This window comes from Typopeltis vanoorti, chromosome 4 (assembly GCF_054136105.1).
Source record: "Typopeltis vanoorti isolate ZY-2024b chromosome 4, IOZ_Tvanoo_1.0, whole genome shotgun sequence".
Classification (NCBI taxonomy): Eukaryota; Metazoa; Arthropoda; class Arachnida; order Uropygi; family Thelyphonidae; genus Typopeltis; species Typopeltis vanoorti.
Window position 1 is genome coordinate 155,665,214 of NC_143552.1, and position 13,777 is coordinate 155,678,990.

General features: G+C 36.0%; 1 protein-coding gene across 1 annotated transcript in view; it reads right to left on the reverse strand.

Annotated features, from left to right (window-relative positions):
• Window positions 1–13,777, reverse strand: part of LOC150107781 (guanine nucleotide-binding protein G(I)/G(S)/G(T) subunit beta-1) — a 139,462-nt gene that overhangs the window by 103,307 nt on the left and 22,378 nt on the right. The window contains exon 2 of the mRNA XM_090392045.1: window positions 2,886–2,964. Within this exon, the coding sequence (XP_090248171.1) occupies window positions 2,886–2,942 (57 nt within the window). The 5' untranslated portion in view covers window positions 2,943–2,964. The remainder of the gene's footprint in view (window positions 1–2,885; window positions 2,965–13,777) is intronic.

The window sequence follows — 13,777 nt, forward strand, 5'->3', positions numbered from 1 at the left end:
TTATTTTTTGGCATGCTTTGTGCGCTGCACTCTCCTTATGATCGTAAATCTTTTTTCTTAATGACATTAACTATTGTTTGTGAGATTCTTCAAAATGACTGATTTTACCATTTGCCCGATTCATAAGATTTCCGACATCACGACACGCTTTGCAGCCCAACATTTTATTCTTGACATAACAGCCACTCGTTTCTCTTGCAGAAGTCATTTTTCTGCAAACGTGTCCAACATTCGGGCCAATCATTATCAGAATCTGCTTCCTTTCGACCACGAGGATCTTCGGTCTTGGTTTCGTGATCCTCTTCACCAAGTGTATTTTCGATGCTAGTTTTCTGTTTTAAGGATCACAAGTGGATTCAACAATTTCTGCTTTTTCAGCCTTCCTTTTTTTTACTCATTGGCACAAAGTAACTACTTATTGTACTCATTTTGAACAATGATTGCACTGATTTAACTTAGATTAATTCAAAACTCACATGAAACCTGCCTGTTGCAGAGTGAATATAGAACTGATAAACTGATATTGGAAGCAATCGGAAGTGAACACAACTTCCTGTTTCCGATTGGGTACCAACCTATGAAACAGGAAAGCAGGGTACCAACTTATGAGCAATCAAAACTGAAAATTCAATTCGTGAACACAGTACTATCTACCAGAATATTTATAATACATTTTGGTGTCAATAAATCGAAATTTTTAAAAACTTAAGAAAAAAGGTGCCGGTACTGCATACCGTTGCGTACCGCCAGAAAAAAAGCACTGTATATATATAATATAAATACACAAACAGACAAAATAAAATTAGGAAAGATTAGCAGATTTAAAAAGTATTAGCTCCTACAAACGGGATATAGACATAGACCACGACTTTTATAAAGGACATCAATCATGTTCTGCATGTCCAGACTGTTCAGACCCATAGTATTTAACATAAGATTTATATTCTTCTAGACGAGTGGTTCTCAACCTTTTTCCACTTGTGTACCAATTTTAAACCCATTTCTATAAATTGTACCCATTGTTTTTTAAAATAGATGTTTTTAAATACTGACACTTTTGTTCAGTGCCTATCTTAATGTGGAATAGTGGAAATGAGATGAGTTGGGAAAGGAAAATTACTACACTAAAAGTACAAACCCAGATTTAATTTTACAATATTCGTAACACAGAAATAAGTATAGCTTCATGTTAAATATTAATAATGATGATCAAGTATTTAGCAAACTTTTGATTTATTATTATTAAAAATATTTATTTGTTATCTGAAAACGTTGCAAATGGAAGTCAGGAAGGTTCGTTACTGCAAAGGTCATTTCTTAGTAACATGCGATTGTTCTGGAAAGGAGGATGGGTGACAAAAGTGACGCATGAACCGTGCGTAATGATTGTAGAAGAGTGGTTTGCAGGAGGGATTCATAGCCACGCCCTCACCAATCATCATTCACTAATGTGAGCTAGTTTTGAAGTGTCTCCATTAGTGTGATTCAAACTTAACATTTATTGTTCCATAACTAACGTTTTGCATTTTGTTTACTTTATTTATTTTTCCACCATTACTGATTATTTTTCGTGTATCCCTGAAATGCTCAGCACATATCCCCCGGGGATACACGTATCACTGGTTGGAAACCAATGTTCTAGACAAATAATAGCAGATCTTCCTGTTTGTCCAAGATAAGATAACTCACAAGACAAGAGCAAGGAATCTGGTAGATGCCTTAACTGAGAGGTGGAAGCATGTCCTTAGGAGAAACAAGAAAGGTGGAGATTTTTCTGATGGGATAAAAGGCAACAAAAATATTCAGTGGTTTTATAAACTTTTGCTAGATATATCATCTCTTCCTTTTTCCCTCTTTTACTTTGCAGTGTCGAGGGTTTTCTATTCATTTAACCGCAACTGTACACAAGGATAAGGTGGTTAGCCCTATGCCTCCCAGCGTATCTTATGTCTGTAGAATGCATCGAGTTCTCAAGGCCAGTTTGCCTGCTTGCTGGATAAAAACACCAGATAAACTGGGGAGAAAAACCCTGCAGTCCACGCCCAAGACCGGCTAACTTAGCTATGTCTGAGACAGATCCTAAGCTCCTCATGTCAGCGACGGGAATTGAACCCAGGACACTCCTTTCTCAGGGATATATGGCTGCAAACTTTTGCTATGCATTCACTAATGCCATGCATATAAGGGATAGGAATGCAAGTTATTTCTTCTGTGTTTGAAGAGGTAGAGAACCATAACTGTTAAAAGCTTTTTTTTTTGATGAAAGGATCCTTAAAATCATTAGATGAAAAGGTGGAATTAATATGTCGCAATTCAATCCTTAACAGCTAACAGACAAATTTTGTTGCGAGTTTTCATCATTTTTATAATTCTTTTCATTATGCCAACTGACGGTATTTCATTATTGAAACATTTAGAAGTCTCATATTTATACAACCCATCAGCTCTACATCAATACCAATAATCATCTAAAGACCTTGCACAACAATGAATGTTTCATGTTGAATGTAAAATGATGTATGTAACTAATCCATATTATTATTAATGTTATATATTTTAAAACAACAGCCATTATAATTGTTCATTTTTTTGTATAATCTCTAGTAAGTTTACATTCCTGACTAAGCTGTTAGCTGGCAAACAGTGACCTTGTAGAAGTTTTCTATATTACTATATTAAATCCACAAGTGAATCCTGCATATGTAATTTCTGTGAACATAATATTTAAATTAAGGGGGTATTAAATCCCACATAGTTTTAAAACCGAACATATTTCTGTGAACATATTATATTATTATTAAGTCATGCAGCAAGCTCTCCTGTTCAGGAAAAAATACTAAATTTATGTAACTAAAACCTTTGAATCAAACAACTCCCATACTTACTCGTATTGTGTTCTTCAGTGTTTCTGCTTCCTGGCGAAGGCTATCTAATTCATTCATGATTGGATGTATGTACTAAAAACTGAAAAACAAGACCAAAGTTACTAAATGAGAATCAATGACAGAGGAATTTAGGTTTAAATATGAAGAATTATTCTACTTGACTTTACATGGAGAAAATAAATATATAAATAAACGCAAATAACTTAAGTAAACTAGTTGATGTATAGCAATGTCTGGAACAGCAGATGAAATACTTCTCATGTGGTAAAAGTAGAGATAATACTCTTTTTGAGAGGAAAAATAATAAAAATAATAATAAAGACAAGGCATTTATATTTTTAAAGATGTTATGTTGGAGGTTTAATGGATTTTTTTACAACACTCAAAAAGAATTAAAATAGAATTTAATACTTCCTATATTTCGTCCTAGTCACTAAGACATCTACGGGGATTACAAAAACAATTAATGTAACATGCACACAAAAACTTACAATACTAAGCCCAACCACGTGGGTGACACTAAAGTCCTATCTAGGTGGAGCGCCTCCACCTAGATAGGACTTTACAATACTAAGAGAGGACTTTACAATAAAACTTACAATACTAAGCCCAACCACGTGGGTGACACTAAAGTCCTATCTAGGTGGAGCGCCTCCACCTAGATAGGACTTTAGTGTCACCCACGTGGTTGGGCTTAGTATTGTAAGTTTTTGTGTGCATGTTACATTAATTGTTTTTGTAATCCCCGTAGATGTCCTAGTGACTAGGACGAAATATAGGAAGTATTAAATTCTATTTTAATTCTTTTTGAGTGTTGTAAAAAATCCATTAAGCCTCCAACATAATGTCCTCACAGCACTTAAGCCTCTACACAAGAATTTTTAAAGATGGTTTTTGATAAAATGTCTATTTTAAAGATATAACAAAGGTAAACTTTTGTTATATCTTTGAAGTAATTTACTGTAGAAAACAAAGTAAAAATCTTTCATTATGTGGACTTCAAATAATGTTTAAATCATGAAACTCAGAATATTATTATTATTATGTGACACCTCCAGGGAGTCCAAAGACTCACCGAGGGAGGGCACCTACTCTACAACTCTCTGTCTCCACCACTCAAATCCACCAACTACAACTAACTGCAACTACACCAATGCCATCTACCGCCCATCACCACCACTAGTATTTTCATAGACAATCACAAACATCCATGCCCAAGGCGGAATTCGAACTCGCAGCCCTTTGGCTGAAGAGTGGACACGCTAACAACTCGGCCAACCAGGTCAGCTGAGGAAGGAAACTTTCCCATAAAAAATGGAAATGCCAGAATATCAAGAATAGAAAGTTGCTTACATTGTATTGTTTACTATTTTACAAGTATTTATTTCATGAATAAAAATATTCAGATAAATTGACTAATTGGGTTTTTGAAGACTAAAAAATATGCAATGAAAAATCATTCTTCTGAATGCTTTTTTTGAGGTTAAAAATATAATAATAATAATCTATTTTGAGCATGTTGTATTTATTTCTGATAAGCTGTCTCTTTCCAACAAATTAAAATTTCTCCATAATGATGTGACTAGACTTTAGTTGCATAAATAGCAAAATAATATGGACTTGTCCAGAACAGTAAGTTAACTTGATATAGCTATGTACTTGCCAGTCATGCAGCTGTGAAAATGACACACACATATTTTTGAAGAGATTCTACTTTAAGGGACATAATTTTTCATAGCAGAAAGTTTTTTGTTTGATTATAAAAGACAAAAAATTATATTCTTGTTTTCATCCTTAACCAAAGCACAAGTAAATAAAGTCTATGCATGAAGTATCATCAAGACTACATATTTGCACAGTACACTTCCTTTCAGGTGTGTATACTGCTTACATTATTGGAAGGATCATGACCCCAAAACGGTTCCAACCTTTGCTGAGGTCTCATCAGTGGCAGCTAGACCCAGGAAGATAATGAAGTGAATCAATGCAGAAGTCACAGATTAAAGATTAAACCAAAAGTATGATTTCTGGTCTGCTATAATTTACTTTGTAGTCAAGTGAGAAAACTTTTGACAACTATCTCTGATCCAGAGTATTGTAGACAATATATGGCTTCTGCACTGATTTAACCTCAGTATCATCCCAAGTCTAGTCACCCACTAATGAGACTTCGATAAAGCTCAAAACTTGTTTGGGTACCTTTTCATAATGCATAGCAACATACACATCTGAAAGGATGTGCTATGCACTGTGGGATACTAAGGCAGCTAATGTATATAGTCATGAGCTTCACATGCAAAATGTGTTTACACTTTGGGTTAAGAAATTATATTCTTGTTTCAGTCCTTGCCTATTATAATTTTTTAATTTATCTTATGCAGAATCCGTAATACAATTTTGATTTTCCACAATATATTCTCTCTGCTGTTGCCACTTCTTTTCCATCTTAAAAAAGACATGGAGCTCAATTATGCAAACCCTAATTGCCCACCCATATATTTTTTTTAAAATGATATGTCCCAGTAAGTCAATATGAGTGAGTTCTAAAAAGTGATTAGTAGTGCCGCATCTTTTTTCTCTTAAAGATAAAAAGACTTTGTTCAAAGAGTTATATTCCAAAACGTTTTGTCTGGTCCTCAGCATTATCAACATGTAAAATCTATTCACCAAGTTTGAGTGGGTGTGCGTATTTAAAAGTAGTTAAACAAAAGTCATGGCAGACTTTGGTAAGAATATAGAAAATAAATATCATGAAGGTAGTCAAATGTTCTGGTGGCCATCAAAAAAGTTTAGAAATGAATTAAAGATGATAAAGGTGACATGGAAACTAAAGATAAGAATATGCTATGTGTCTGGAGTAATTACTTTGAAAGACTGTTAATGAAAATGTTCTAATAAGGTTCTGTTACTGCTTGTTTCATTAACAGTCTTTCAAAGTAATTACTCCAGACACATAGCATATTCTTATCTTTAGTTTCCATGTCACCTTTATCATCTTTAATTCATTTCTAAACTTTTTCGATGGCCACCAGAACATTTGGCTACCTTCATGATATTTATTTTCTATATTCTTACCAAAGTCTGCCATGACTTTTGTTTAACTACTTTTACACATAGCTTAGCTCTCTTACATTTTTCCCTCTGTATTCTTTTTTTTTTTTTTGAACATCTGCAGACTTATTTGTTAGGAACTTTTGGTATACTTTCTTCTTTTCCAGACTGCTTTTTTAACTTCTTGTGTCCACCACAGGATTCTAATTTTCAATCATTACATACAACTTCACAACATACCCCCCTAGCTGAATCAATCAATGTCTTCTTCAGAGTTTGTCACTGAGAATCCAAAGTTTGGTTCTTGTTTTTAAATTGCTTCAAATTTTCTTTGATAATGTTTGTTTATTTCAGTTTAGAGTTTACCTGTGTTTTTAAAATAAATTAAAGATGCCAAGAAATTATATTCTTGGTTCAATCCTACTTAACACATACATTTTTATTTGCTTACACTTGGATAAAGGATTAAACCAAGAATATAATTTCTTGGCATCTTTAATTTATGGCATAACCAAGTAGAAAAACTTACAAACATATTTCTCTAATCAGGAGTATTTATTATTATTATTATTATTATTATTATTGACATCTGACCTCCATGGAGTCAGAGACTCATCGTGGGAGGTACACACCATTGCACACAATGCTCATCCAACCGTACCTTAAACTGATTCAATGTGTCTACATTCAAAACACACTCAGGTAATGCATTCCACTCACCAACCACTCTCCATGCAAAGAACCTACTCCTCATTCCTCTGTTCGCACCCTCATTATACAGTTTCCAGCAATGGCCCTTCTCCCATTCTATGAAAAATTTCTTCCATATCAACAATCCCTGACTAGCTTATATGTTTCAATCATATCTCCCCCCCCCCCCTTTCTTCCTATTCACAAGACTTTGCAACTTACATTCTCTGTCCTCGTACTCAACATTCCAAAGACCACTGACCACCTTTGTGAATCTTCTTTGGACCCTTTCCAACATATCCTCGTCACCATGAAAAGCTGGTGACCAAATCTGTGCACAATAATGCATATAAGGACTGATCAAGGCCTTATACAATGGCATCATAACTCTTTATTTCTGCTTGACAGGGTCATCTGCATTATTGCCATTATCCAATGTTAATGTCTTCACAATTTGAATTTCAGGTCCTTGTCCACCACCACTCCCAGATCTCTCATCTTCCCTACCTTCCTTTAAAGTTTTCCCACCAAGTGTATACTTTGCATCCCATCGTTGCTTAACAAATCTCAAAACTTTACACTTTGCAACATTGAACTGACAGTTCCACTTACCTGCTCATTCATGCAATCTATTCAAGGTCCTCTTGTAAGGACATAACATCCACTTGACTCTGCACTGCTCTCCCCAATTTTGCATCATCTGCAAACAGCTGCATATCACTAGTTAAACCCATCCCAATATTATTAACACACAAATTGAACAATGGTCCCAAAACTGAACCCTGGGGTACACCACTAGTGACCTTCCTCTTTTGGGATACTGCACTCTCATATACAACTTTCTGATACCTATCTGACAGCCAGTCACTGATCCAACTCAGAAGTCTGTTATCCAATCCCATCTGTTTCAATTTATTTAACAGCTTGTCGTGTGGCAGTCTATCAAAAGCTTTTGCAAAATCCAAGTACACCACTGTATATGCATTTCCCCTGTCCAAGGTATTTGTCACAGTACATAAGTTAGTAAAACGTGATCTCCCTTTAACAAACCCATGCTGATAACCACAGAGAATACTGCTGTTATCAACCCACTTCTGTATTCTACTTCTCACCAATCTCTCCAGTACCTTCACCACAACTCCAGATATAAAGACTGGCCTATAAGACTGAAGCTACAGTCTTATCTTATCACCACCTTTATACAGTGGAACAATTTTTACCCTCTTTTCACTTCCTTGGAACCTGTGCTGTTGTAAGACCCTTATTAAACAGGCATGTCAATGGTACTGGCAATTCCCTGGAACATTTCCTTAAGATGAATGGTGATATGTCATCAAATCCTATTGCCTTATCGACATCAAGGTTATTTATTTCCTCAAATACCTCCTGCTCACTCACAATTAAGCCATCCTCTCCTATGTCCTCTACACTTAAGTTCCTCATGATTCTACCCTGATCGGGATGAAATGCCCTTATAAATTGATCACCGAATACCTCAACAATGTCTTCTGCAGCAGTTAGCATTCTACCATTTTCACCCACGATCATCATCTTGCCATGAACATTCTTCCTTCTACTTGCCACATACCAAAAAAATTCTAGGGTTTTTCTTCACCCGATTTTCCAATTTCTGCTCATAATGCACTTTTGTTTTCTTTGCTGAGTCAATCTCCTGGCATGTTCTTTATACTTGTCATGTATTACCATTATTCATCTTGTACTGCCTCCAGAGTGCCTACTTTTTCCAGATTTCATGCGTAAGCCCTCATTCATCCATTTTACACCTACTTTATTCAGCCTTTTGTCCTTTGGAATACATTCACATATTGATGCTGTTATGTATTTCTTTGTCAATTCCAAAGCAGCATTTATTTCCTTACTGCTCAACTCCTCGTTTCATGTTATAGCTCCAAGCTGTCTCTTAAGCTTGCCATAATCATAAACCTTATAATTTCACATATATCCTTTCCTCACAAAAGTCTGCATATCGCTAGCCAGAACCCAGGTGATCAATTCATGATCGCTCTCACCAACTGGAGGAAAGTGTGAAACTCCACTCACAATTACATCCTCTGATAAAATGATCGGATCTAAAACTTTCGATCCTCGCATGCTCTCTTTTACATGCTGCCTGAGATAGTTATCTCTCAAGAGCTCGAGAAATTCATTTTCCTTATTCCCAAATGCTATCTCTTCATTACAATCTATACCACCATAATTAAAATCATCCATAATAATGACCCTTCCTTTGTTTACTAATCCAAGTTGCTTATGCATTTCTTCATCACCATCCCCCACATTCCTGGGTCTATAGCAACATCTAACTAAATATGTCTTCCTGTCAACCTCCACATTACACCACACTGCCTCATAACCATTGCTACTATTCCCCTCTTTCATATCTAACTTACATGGATATAATTCCCCTGCTATCATCATCAGCAGCACTCCCCTTCCCTTCTTGTTCTTTCTATCCTCGCAAAAAATACTGTATCCTTCCATTTCTATTCCTGTTAGTATCATCTTCATTCAACCATGTTTCACTTATTACAGTGATTTTGGGGTGAATAAACTCAATCAGTGAAACCATTTCATCTTTGGTAACATTAATTTTAAGTTTAAAATTTTAATAATTTTTAATAATTTTAGTAATAAGGTGTGACACCTTTTGACTACTTGTATATGGAATATGACTTCTGCATTACTTCAACCTTCGTATCACTTCTAGATCTGGCTCCCACTGATGAGACCTTAACAAAGGTCAAAACCAGTCTGGGTAGTGGCTCTTCACATAATGTATAGCATTATACATGTGCATTGCATTATGGGATACTAAAGCAATTAACGTGAAGTCAGTAACCTCTATATACAAGAAACCCAGTAGTGATGATACTTCACGAGCATATTTTTATTTGCTTACAACTTGGATAAAAGATTAAACCAAGAATTTAATTTTTGGCAACTTTAATTTATTGTATAACCAAGTGAAAAAACTTTCAAATGTGTTTTTAAAACTTTCTTACATACTGTTCTTTTCAATGTAATATTCATTTTTATACTGCTTAGTACTAAGTAATGGTCACTTCCAATTTCATAACCTCTGTACCTTTTGCATCTTGAACCAGAATGAAGATATGTATAAAAAATGGAATAAAGCTGAATGTGAGAATTAGAGGAATTTCTCTACTAACTGTTCCAGGTAAGATTTATGCAAATAAAATATTTTCACTTCACAACAAATACAGTCATCCCTGGACTGACGTCCGTTCAAGTTACGTCCTTCCAAAGATATGTCTATGATCCCATAATGGAATAAATAACATTTTCGACCATACTTCCAAACAAGATGCAAGCGAGCGTAAAGTAAAAAGGTTTTTATTTAGCAACAATGCATCATGCAGCAATGCAGTGGCAACAGCGAATTCAGCAGAAACTTCCCTCGGCAGTTGGCATTTAGCTTCAACAGTTCCTCTGTTGATTTTGCGTTTGAGAAATAGGTTATTTTTGTATTTATCGTTAATTATTTCGTGATACTTTGTGCAACATGGCCCCTACATGCCCAATTAAAAAACCTAGTGAAGAATCACAGAAAAAGAGGTGAGCAATTGATCTTGAAATGAAGTTGCAAGTTCAACAATAGTGAAGCAACAATAAGGTCCTATCAGTGATTGGAAAAGCTATTTGCATCATGCACAGAGGACCTGAACCAAAAGCACATACCTCTTAGCACTATGACCATAACTGATAAGGCACTAAGTCTCTTCAACATGTTGCAGGAGAAAGCAGGACCAGATTATGACTATGAATTCAATGCTTCTTCCAGTTGGTCCATGAGATTCGAGCAGAGTTTTGTGCTGCACAATGTGAAAATGTATGGAGAATCTGCAAGTTCCGATGAGAAGGCTGCCAAAGAGTTTATGGAGAAATTGGATAAAATTATTACGGAGGAAAATTATTTGCCACAGCAAATATTTAATATGGATGAGACATACTTGTTTTGGAAAAAAATGCCCGAGCAGACAATTCATCCACAAAAAGCTAAAATCTATGCCTGGTTTCAAAGCTCTTAAAGACCACATTATGATTCTGTTGGGGGGGGGGGGGTAATGTGGCTGGATATAAACTGAAACCAAAAGTATTGCTGTAGTTTGGGATGAAGCGATCTCTCAATGTATGAGTGGCATATGGAAAAAGACATTAAAAAGGTTTGTGCATGATTTTGGAAGTTTTGAAAAAAATGAAGACCTTTGTAAATTGAGTGAAGAAATAGAGAGCCTAGCAAACAACCTGAATTTCGAAGTGAATGATGACATAGTTCAACTCATAGGAAGTGGCCCTGAAGAGTTGACCAACGAAGAATTGATCGAACTGGAGGAACAACATGTTGCAGAAGATGAAGAATGAGAAAAGGAAGAGGGAAAAGAGAAACAAGAAGAAGAGGCAGTTAAACAATTCACAGTGAAGGGTCTTGCAGAAATGTTCTGGAAATGGTTGAAGACATGGACCCCGACGTTGAACGCTACTTCTTAGAAGAAAGGAAAGTGCATGAAGCGTTTGCTTGCTATAAACAAATTTATGATGAAAAGAAGAAGAGGAATAAGCAAAGCAAATCAGACATTTTCATCAAAAAAAGAAAGGTTACACTAGGAGAACCGCAGCCTGTCCTTCACATAGGGAAGGTAATGAAGATGTGATTGTGAAGGGAGATTTGGGTGATTATTCTCGTGTTTTATAGTGGCAGTAACGCACAGTATGGTTTTATAATAAGGTTTTAAAAATTAAAATGATAGTATACTTATTATTGTTAGTCTCTAACCCCCATAAATCTGTTGATTTAATGTATTGACTTACGTCCAAACCAACTTATGTCCTGACTGATGGAATAGAACCCCGACCTAAGCAAAAGGGATGACTGTAGTTGAAAAGACCTGTACTTAAATTTGTAGATCTGGAAAAGGCATATGACAAGGTGCCCAGAGAAAAGCTATTCAAAACACTAAAATTATGAGGGGATAAATGAAACATTATACAGAGCAACACAGTCTATATTTAAGTTGTAAGTCAGCAATTAGAACTGAAGGAAATACAGGAAGATAGTTTCATCTAAAATCAGGGATAACACAAGGCTGCGCATTTTCTTCACTCTTATTCATCATTTATATGGATCACATTATGAAAAAAAAAATGTCATTATAACTGATATTAGTATTGGCGATGTCAAACTTAGCTCTTTGCTTTATGCACATGATGTTGTACTCCTAAACACATCTAGTGCAAGTCTCCAGAATTCTTGAACTAACTTGAATAATAGCTGTAAAAAATTTGATATGAAAATCAGCAATAAAAAAGACCTAAACTATAAAAATAGGTAGAAACATTGAATATATAAAATGCATTCTCAATGGAGCCTATGGAACAAGTAAAATATTTCTTCTATTTGGGGATAGTTTTTAGTGAAAATAGCAAGTTAAATCTGGAAACAGACAGCAGAATGAGCAAAGCTGGTATGGTGAGTAGCCAGCTAAATAAATTTATATGGAATAAGAATGAAATTAGCCAAAAAAAAAAAAAACAAACTTGTGATATACAAGATAGTGTTCAAACCAGTTTTAAGTTATGGAACTGAAAGTTGGATTAGAAATAAAGCATTTCATCAAAGACTAGAGACAACAAATATGAGGGTTTTGAGAGAAATTAGGGGAGTGAATAGATGGCATAATCATATTAAAAATGAAGATATCAGATAGGAACTTGACATTGTTAGCATTCAAGAATGTATGAGCACAGCTAATCTAAGGTTACTTAAAAGGCCATTTAAATAGGATAGATGAGAAAAGGTTAGCAAAATAGGTATCTGATGCCAGGATTGCAAGAAAGAAACCCAGACCAAGTTCTAGGTGGATTGATTCGGTTAGAAGTCCCTTAGAAGCACAAAATGTTAGATACAACAATACTGGAGTGCTGACAGTTCGTGCAGTTAGCCTAGCGGCTATATGCTTCGCCACCATATGCCTGGGGAAGGAGCGTCCTAGGTTTGATTCAAGTCGGAGATATGAGGAGCTCAAGGAACTTCCTCAGCCATAGCCAAGTTAGCCAGTCTTGGGCATGGACAGCAGGGTTTTTCCACCAGTTTATCTGGGGTTTTTCATCCTGCAAGCAGGCACACTGTACCCGTGAACACACAGGATACAGTCATAGGATATAGTATGGCAAGGAAGGCAACGGGAAACCACCTTGCTCACAATCATCTCCTTAGTATGGTAGCATATGGCTGAGGGAATAGGATAGGGAGTACTGACAAGTAATAGACTAATTTGGAAGAAAACTGTGGATAGGCAATTAATTATGTAAACTTAATCATGCAGTGCTATCATAGTAGTCTGAACACCCCTTAAGGGTACATATCAAGAAATAGATATGTACCCTTAAATTGATATCAAGAAGTTGCACCACCTTGCTACAGTCCTGAAAATATCTTCAGGACTGTAGCAAGGTGGTGCAACTGTTGGCAACTCGGAGCAAAGGTGGACCAAGCTCTCATCACTCCTTGTCTCAGTATCTCCCCCATACAAAGCACATGTCCTTGCGGACATATATAATGCTATGCATTGAGGGAAGGGCCACTACCCAGACTGGTTTCGACCTTTATTGAGGTCTCGTCAGTGGGAGGCAGACCCAGAGGTGGTGACACTAAGGCAGAAGCAATAGAGAGGTCATATTTACATTACAATAATAATAAGGTGGTACATCGGCTGGCAACTCATATAGGTAAATATGACCTCTCTATTGCTTCTGCCTTAGTGTCACCACCTCTGGGTCTGCCTCCCACTGACGAGACCTCAATAAAGGTCGAAACCGGTCTGGGTAGTGGCCCTTCCCTCAATGCATAGCATTATACATGTCTGCAAGGACATGTGCTGTGCATGGTGGGAGATACTGAGACAAGGAGTAATGAGAGCTTGGTCCACCTTTGCTCCGAGTTGCCAACAGTTGCATCACCTTGCTACAGTCCTGAAGATATTTTCAGGAGCAAACTTTGTTTGCTCACACTTGGATAAAGGATTAAACTAAATTTATCGGAATTAAGTCTTTGTCAATGGCACTGATAAAGTGCATTAATCACAATGAAAAATATAATACTTTATGGAAAA